This window comes from Ranitomeya imitator, chromosome 6 (genome assembly GCF_032444005.1).
Source record: "Ranitomeya imitator isolate aRanImi1 chromosome 6, aRanImi1.pri, whole genome shotgun sequence".
NCBI lineage: Eukaryota > Metazoa > Chordata > Amphibia > Anura > Dendrobatidae > Ranitomeya > Ranitomeya imitator.
In genome coordinates, this window is record NC_091287.1 from 499,957,707 (window position 1) to 499,966,687 (window position 8,981).

General features: G+C 41.8%; 1 protein-coding gene across 1 annotated transcript in view; it reads left to right on the forward strand.

The window, feature by feature from the left end:
- LOC138641497 (uncharacterized) overlaps window positions 1-7,138 on the forward strand; it is a 56,630-nt gene extending 49,492 nt beyond the window's left edge. Inside the window, exons 3-5 of the mRNA XM_069728987.1 lie at window positions 410-811; window positions 4,954-5,027; window positions 6,507-7,138. Of these exons, the coding sequence (XP_069585088.1) occupies window positions 410-811; window positions 4,954-5,027; window positions 6,507-6,596 (566 nt within the window). The 3' untranslated portion in view covers window positions 6,597-7,138. The remainder of the gene's footprint in view (window positions 1-409; window positions 812-4,953; window positions 5,028-6,506) is intronic.
- The last annotated feature ends 1,843 nt before the right edge of the window (window positions 7,139-8,981 follow it).

Here is an 8,981-nt window from a genome sequence, read left to right on the forward strand (position 1 = left end):
CCTCCGAATAACAATGCTATATAATGTCCCGTAACAACACCATGTGGTGCCCATGCCACACAGTGCCCAAATATTATCATAGTGTGCCTAATAGTCCTGATGAGTGGGACAGTCTCTGCTGGTGCCAAATGTGTCCACAGGAAAGCAGACTATGGTGGCAGACCTCATGGTTTTGGCACCACAGGATCTGGTTGCCCTCGTTGAGGTCACCCACATGTAGCATGGAGTAATGCGCTCATCGATGGTGGATACCAGGTAGTTGCCCTATATGCCTCTCCTATAATCCCACCTGTGCCTCAGGGTAGGAAACTACGAGGTCTAATCTGCTTTTGCCGGTGGGCACCATTGAGGCTCTGCCCGTGGTTGGGAATCTCACAGGACTTTCTTCCTTTCTTCTTTCTTGGTTTAGGTTTTCTGCTGGTCTGGGCACAGAGTGACACCATAGAACTGACTACGACCAGTGGGAACCAGGGAAGTCCGATGACTCCGGCAGGGTTCAATATAGCGACCGGAGGGAACGTCTCTATTGACCTCCCACACCGACATAGCACCAGTATGGTGCCAATGGTCACCAATTCTGCACAAGATACTGCACTGAATATTGGCAGAGCACCAACTTCAGCTGCCAAACTGAACAGTGCCACAATACCGCTGCCGACTGCCCTGACTACAAACACCGGAGGTGCCAAGGAGCCGGCTGCTATAACTGATGACACAAAAACCATCACACCTGGCAACATAGGAACTGCAGGCAGCAGCAACACCATTCCGAGGGCAATAACAGGATCCAGAGCAGCCTCCAATTCCTCAGGTGAGAGGAGCTATCACTGTGTCATCTGTAGTGTTACATAGGACTGCAGGTAACATCTACTACATTATCTGTACTCAGAATCCTAGAATGTTAGAGTTGGAAGGGACCTCCATGGTCATCGTATCCAACCTCCGCTCAATGCAGGAGTCACTAAACCATCTAAGACAGATGTCTGTTCAGTCTCTGTTTAAAGACTTCCATTGAAGGAGAACTCACCACCTCTTGTGGCCGCCTGTTCCACTCATTGATCACTCTCACTGTCAAAAAGGTTTTTCTAATGTCTAACCCGTATCTTCTCCCTTTCAGTTTCATTCCATTGCTTCTCGTGGTTCCATGTGAAAATGAGTATAAGGATGATCCCTCTACACTGTGACATCCCTTTAGATATTTGTAGACAGCTATCAAGTCTCCTTTCCGCCTTCTTTTTTTGCAAGCTAAACATTCCTAGATCCTTTAACCGTTCCTCGTAGGACATACCTTGCAGACCGCTCACCATCATCTATAAAAATGTTGAACAACACTGGGGCCAGGACCGAGCGTTGCAGTACACCACTTGAAATACTTTTCCAATTGGATGTGCAACCATTTATTAACATTCTTTGAGTACGATCACTGAGCCAGTTCTGAATCCACCTAACCATAGCTTTCTCAATCCCATACTTGATCATTTTTTCAATAAGGATAGTATGAGATACTTTATCAAATACTTTGCTGAAGTCGAGATATACTATATCTACCTTATTTTTCTGAGCCACCCAGTCAGTGATTCCATCATAGAAGAAAATTAAATTAGTCTGGCATGACTTGTTTACTACAAACCCATGCTGGCTCTGGTTAATTACTGTTTTCTTATCCAAGCACTTACATATATGCTGTTTATTAATTTGTTCAAAAATCTTTCCTGGTATAGAAATAAGGCTCACTGGCCTATAATTATCCTGGCTCCGTTTTCTTTCCTTTTTTTTTTAGATAGGGACATTTGCCATTCCCATATCTTTTGGGACTTCTCCTGTTCTTTTCAAAGATTCTGGCAAGTGGTTCTGCAATTTCCTCTGCTAACTCTTTCAGTACCTTAGGATGTAATTCATCTGGACCAGGAGATTTAAATTCATGTAAATTAGCTCAGTGTTCCCTCATCATCTCTGTTTCTGGATAGTGTGGATTCTTATATTCATTTGGTGACACCATGAAGATCAGTTGATGTTGCATTTGCTTTCTTAGAGAACACAGATGCAAAATAGGAATTTAAAAGTTTAGCTTCTCAATATCATTGTTGACCACTTCACCCTTTTCATCCTGTAAAAATCCTATAGCATCTTTGACTTTTCTTTTACATTTGACATAACCCCCAAATCCTTTTGTTACTGCTTTTGGTCTTGTTCTCTCTTCTACATTTTGAACGATAAAGTTATCGGCAAGAGAAGATCAGAAATGTCTGGACGCGACACTTTTGCCTGAGAGAGATTCCCAACAAATATCAGGATAGTTAAAATCTCCCATGATCACTATGTTGCACGTTTTTGAGTACAGAGACATCTGTAAAACGAGGTTATCCATATCTATAGACAGTTTCAACAGAGCTACCAGTCTCTGAAGCTTGGATCTCTGCGAGATCTACATTTTAACATACAATGCAACAGCTCCTCTCTCCTGTTTCTAATAAATAAGTTGTAGCCTTCAAGGTTTGTATTCCAATAATGTGTATCATGCTACCAAGTTTCAGTGATGCCTATGATATCACTGTGTTATCTGTGGTGTTACATAGGACTGCAGGTGACATATACTGCAGGGTGGGCCATTTATATAGATATACCTAAATAAAATGGGAATGGTTGGTGATATCAACTTCCTGTTTGTGGCACATTAGTATATGGGAGAGGCAAAACTTTTCAAGATGGGTGGTGACCATGGCAGCCATTTTGAAGTCGGCCATTTTGGATATAATTTAATTTTTTTCAATGGGAAGAGGGTCATGTGACACATCAAACTTATTGAGAATTTCACAAGAAAAACAGTGGGGTGCTTGGTTTTAGCGTAATTTTATTTTTTCATAAGTTATTTACAAGTTTATGACCACTTATAAAATGTGTTCAAAGTGCTGCCCATTGTGTTGGATTGTCAATGCAACCCTCTTCTCCCACTCTTGACACACTGAGAAACTCATTGTTTCAGAGGCTGCACATCTCGTATCTTCACAGCATAGACAATTGCAATTGCATAGGACTGCAGGTGACATCTACTACATTATATGTACTCAAAGAGTCATCACTGTGTTATCTGTGGTGTTACATAGGACTGCAGGTGACATTTACTACATTATCTGTACTCAGAGTTATCACTGTGTTATCTGTGGTGTTACATAGGACTGCAGGTGACATCTACTACATTATCTGTATTCAGAGAGTTATCACTGTGGTATCTTTGGTGTTACATAGGACTGCAGGTGACCTACTACATTATCTTTAGGGCTTGTTTTCACTTGCGAGGAACACGTCCGTGTCTCGCATGTGGAAACGAAGCTCTGGCGCCGGCACTGTGGAGCGGAGCGTACGGCCGCATAGCAACACATGCAGCCGCACGCTCCGCTCCGGAGTGCCGGCACCAGAGCTTCGTTTCCACATGCGAGACACAGACATGTTCCTCGCAAGTGAAAACAAGCCCGTACTCAGAGAGTTATCACTGTGGTATCTGTGGTGTTTCATAGGACTGCAGGTGACATCTACTACATTATCTGTACTCAGAGAGTTATCACTGTGGTATCTGTGGTGTTACATAGGACTGCAGGTGACATCTACTACATTATCTGTATTCAGAGAGTTATCACTGTGGTATCTGTGGTGTTACATAGGACTGCAGGTGACATCTACTACATTATCTGTACTCGGAGAGTTATCACTGTGTTATCTGTGGTGTTACATAGGACTGCAGGCGACATCTACTACATTATCTGTACTCAGAGAGTTATGACTGTGTTATCTGTGGTGTTACATAGGACTGCAGGTGACATCTACTACATTATCTGTACTCAGAGAGTTATCACTGTATTATCTGTGGTGTTACACAGGACTGCAGGTGACATCTACATTTTCTGTACTCAGAGAGTTATCACTGTGTTATCTGTGGTGTTACATAGGACTGCAGGTGACATCTACTACATTATCTGTACTCAGAGCGTTATCACTGTGTTATCTGTGGTGTTACATAGGACTTCAGGCAACATCTACTACACTACCTGTACTCAGAGAGTTATCACTGTGTTATGTGTGGTGTTACATAGGACTGCATGTGACATCTACTACATTATCTGTACTCAGTTATCACTGTGTTAGCTGTGGTGTTACATGGGACTGCAGGAAACATTTATGTGATTCTTTTGCTGATCTCTCTTAGTATTTTTTACTCCTCTTGCTGCTGTTCGGCCAACTTCCCCTTTTTTATAATAATTGCGTTTAGATCTCCCTCTAGTGTTCATATCGAGAATAGCAGGAAATAATTATTTGTGGTGCGAAGTAAGTGGCACTGCCTACAGTGTATAAAGCCTCTGATTTATAATAATTGAAGCCTAAGAAGACATTACGCAGAAAGAACCTGTGGTATAGAAAACAATAATTTTATTAGATATGTAAAATATGAATTATAGGTTTAAAAGTGAGTCAGCCAGTAGATAGCACCAAAACACATTTACTGGAGATGTGACTGCCCCAGGTTCACATCAGCGTGACATGCGCCGTCCACATGAGCATTACAACGGGCAACTTTTTTAAATCTCTGCTCTGTGGGTGACATCAATCCCTCAGAAGAAGGCAAGAAGCTGAAGCGCGCGTCGAGGTGTTGGTGCCCCACCACAGCAGGAGGTATAAAAGTATAAACACCCTACCGTGTTGTGGTGCCATCTATTCGCTGGTTCACTTTTAAACCTGTCATTAATGTTTCCTACCTCTAATAAAGCGATTGTTTTCTATATCACTTGTTCTTTATATATAATTTCTTCCTACTGTGCTTAACTTGTATTATTGTTATTATTATTATATTAGGCTCTCTAATCTTTTTTTATTTACTTTATATGGGATTTCTCTTATTTGTAATTGATTGATTGTTTCAATTTTCTTTATAATAATTGATACTATTTGATGTCATCACAGGCCGTGTTTCTATAAATGTGAAGCTTCAGAGCAGCGCTCCCAAAGACGAAGCAATACAAGTGTTTTTGAAAAAGGTAATTTTAGAAGTTAGGTTCGGCAAGCCTGATTTCTATCCTGATAATGCTCCAATCATATTTAGTGTGGTGTGGTACTATTACTGGAAGAATGCAGCCATGATTTTTTTAATCTACCATTTTAAATGACAGTAGCATGGATTGCTAAGATGATAATGATGATGATGATGATGATAAAATCCTGGTGCCAATCTGACCCACCATTGAAATATTTCTCAGTGGTTTTCTTGACTGCCATTAACAAAAAGGTCTGATGTAATAGGTCATCTGTAAGGTGCAATAAAGGGACCAGTCCTGCTGGTTGGTTCTTCTAATCAGTACTCTCTTTATATCATGTACTTCACTAAGAGGTGATGACTGGTCCTTTCTAGCACTTTTGTTGATGGTTTTGTCATGACACAGCTGCCGGGTGACCTGGGACAAGTGGCTCTTTCCCTGTCAACACTAGGGGGCACCCTAGCTCTTCCTGCTCCACGGGATACTTCAGATGGCGAAGATGCCTTCGCCCTTGCCTTATCTCCTAAGTTAGCCCTCCGTCTGTTCACCTCCCTCACCCAGGGAAGAGGGGGCGCTACTGTGTACCGTAGTACACCCACCCGACAAACAAGGCAACACAAAATACAGGCATACAAAATATTTAATCACATATAACATAGGAATGCACTGGGGTGTGGAGGTAGGGGAATAAACCAAAATAGAGAAGGATAAGGAATTACCACGCATGCAAACCAAACAACAGTCACAGATTACTCCTCCAACTCTCCTTCTCATAAGAACTCCCCTCCCTCCATTAGCCATGCAGCAAATGCTAGCTCTGGCAAGGATTAGTATTAGAGCACAGCTGTGAACACAGGGATTTAACACATGACCGATTAACTCCTGTTCTGCCAGAAGAAATAAACACATTTAAAATGAAGATGAAATGCTTCTTCCCAGCGTCGGAGTAGGAGCAACCTGACACTGCAGTCTTCTGGCTCCACACTGTCATGGTAACCCTTATGCTCACTAATGCTTGTTTATAAGATGTCATACCAGGGACCAGTTCTGTTGGCTGTTCCCTTCTAAGCATCACCATCTCCACCTTGTTTTTATATCATGTACTTCACATGATGCCTAGATGACAGATCCTTTCTAGCTCCTGACCAGAACTTTGGTTAATAGTTTACATTTGTTCCCACTAATTCTGGTGTAATAGGTCATCTATAAGGTGTACCTGTCCTGCTGGTTGGTTCTTCTAATCGTCACACAGTTCTATCACATATTTCACAAGGGGTGATGCCTAGATGAAAGGTATTAGCCAGCATTTATTGGCACTTTTTTGCTCTATGTTTGTGCCCGGTAGTCCTGCTTCATTTGGACATACTTATGTGTAATAAGGAGACCTACCTTAGCGGTCGATTTGTAACAACGATCACCATCTCCATCTTCTTTTTGTCTTGTACTTTTAGCTTACGTTACGTTTGTTTTATTTTCTTTTAGGCCTGTGTCTTTTTTCAAAGTTTGCATCTTGAAGACGTGACTGTGACGATGGGACCGGGGCAAACGCCTATGTCCTGCTTCAAAAATTAGCATTCTAGTCTCTTCATCTTGTGAATTCCACAATCTTGAGCAAATGACGTAAAACAAAACCTGCGGCCATGATGTCAGAGAAAGTCATCTGATGTCATATAACGGAATTAACCCACTGCCGTGGTAGAAGACTGCATTCTTACCATTTCCAGCTTTGTGCCAAAGGTTTCACAATACCCGTATCAACATTGAGTTTGGAGTTTTCCACCTGAAGATCTCAATGGAGAGGAGCAGTCACTCACCTTACTGCCTCACCTTAACTTTCCCATCACTGATCTCTGACCTGATCCTAAATAACACTGTTGGAAACTGGACTTTTGGACCGTGGTGTAGTAGGGATTGGGGTGCAGATGCATTGGTTAGACGAGCTCTGCCCAATATAGGAGACCGGTGCTGTAGATGTGTTATAATAATTGGGACCCTCTTTTTCATTGGGGTCCAAAATATAAATGAGAAAACTACTGAAAAACTACAAATGATGCTAACTTATCATTGTTCTGTGCTTCATCATATAACATACAGTCATGGCCAAAAGTATTAACACCCCTGCAATTCTGTCAGATAATACTCAGTTTCTTCCTGAAAATGATTGCAATCACAAATTATTTGGTATTATTATCTTCATTTAATTTGACTTAAATGAAAAAACACAAAAGAGCATGAAGCAAAAAGCAAAACATTGATCATTTCACACAAACCTCCAAAAATGGACCAGACAAAAGTATTGGCACCCTCAGCCTAATACTTGGTTGCACAACCTTTAGCCAAAATAACTGCGACCAACCGCTTCTGGTAACCATCAATGAGTTTCTTACAACGCTTTGCTGGAATTTTAGACCATTCTTCTTTGGCAAACTGCTCCAGGTCCCTGATATTTGAAGGGTGCCTTCTCCAAACTGACATTTTTAGATCTCTCCACAGGTGTTCTATGGGATTCAGGTCTGGACTCATTGCTGGCCACCTTAGAAGTCTCCAGAGCTTTCTCTCAAACCATTTTCTAGTGCTTTTTGAAGTGTGTTTTGGGTCATTGTCCTGCTGGAAGACCCATGACCTCTGAGGGAGACCCAGCTTTCTCACACTGGGCCCTACATTATGCTGCAAAATTTGTTGGTAGTCTTCAGACTTCATAATGCCATGCACACGGTCAAGCAGTCCAGTGCCAGAGGCAGCAAAGCAACCCCAAAACATCAGGGAACCTCCGCCGTGTTTGACTGTAGGGACCGTGTTCTTTTCTTTGAATGCCTCTTTTTTTTCTCCTGTAAACTCTATGTTGATGCCTTTGCCGAAAAAGCTCTACTTTTGTCTCATCTGACCAGAGAACATTCTTCCAAAACGTTTTAGGCTTTTTCAGGTACGTTTTGGCAAACTCCATCCTGGCTTTTTTATGTCTCGGGGTAAGAAGTGGGGTCTTCCTGGGTCTCCTACCATACAGTCCCTTTTCATTCAGACGCCGACGGATTGTACGGGTTGACAGTGTTGTACCCTCGGACTGCAGGGCAGCTTGAACTTGTTTGGATGTTAGTCTAGGTTCTTTATCCAACATCTGCACAATCTCTTGTCAATTTTTCTTTTCCATCCACATCTAGGGAGGTTAGCCACAGTGCCATGGACTTTAAACTTCTTGATGACACTGCGCACGGTAGACACAGGAACATTCAGGTCTTTGGAGATGGACTTGTAGCCTTGAGATTGCTCATGCTTCCTCACACTTTGGTTTCTCAAGTCCTCAGACAGTTCTTTGGTCTTCTTTCTTTTCTCCATGCTCAATGTGGTACACACAAGGACACAGGACAGAGGTTGAGTCAACTTTAATCCATGTCAGCTGGCTGCAAGTGTGATTTAGTTATTGCCAACACCTGTTAGGTGCCACAGGTAAGTTACAGGTGCTGTTAATTACACAAATTAGAGAAGCATAACATGATTTTTCGAACGGTGCCAATACTTTTGTCCACCCCCTTTTTTATGTTTGGTGTGAAATTATATCCAATTTGGCTTTAGGACAATTCTTTTTGTGTTTTTTTCATTTAAGACAAATTAAATGAAGATAATAATACCAAAGAATTTGTGATTGTAATCATTTTCAGGAAGAAACTGAGTATTATCTGACAGAAATGCAGGGGTGTTAATACTTTTGGCCATGACTGTATAACATAGTATTATATTCCCATGTGTAAGCTTCATGATGATGGGGATCTGTGTTAATGAGATTCCTATATCAGATCTGTGGAGGTTCAACTTCTGGCACCCCCATCGGTCAACTGATTGAAAGGATCAGAGCTAAGTGAAAGTGACGCAGCGCCATACATTATGTAGTGATCATGAATGGTACTGCAAGCAGCGGCTGCCAAGGCAAACAGGATCATGGGGTGCATTAAAAAAGGTCTG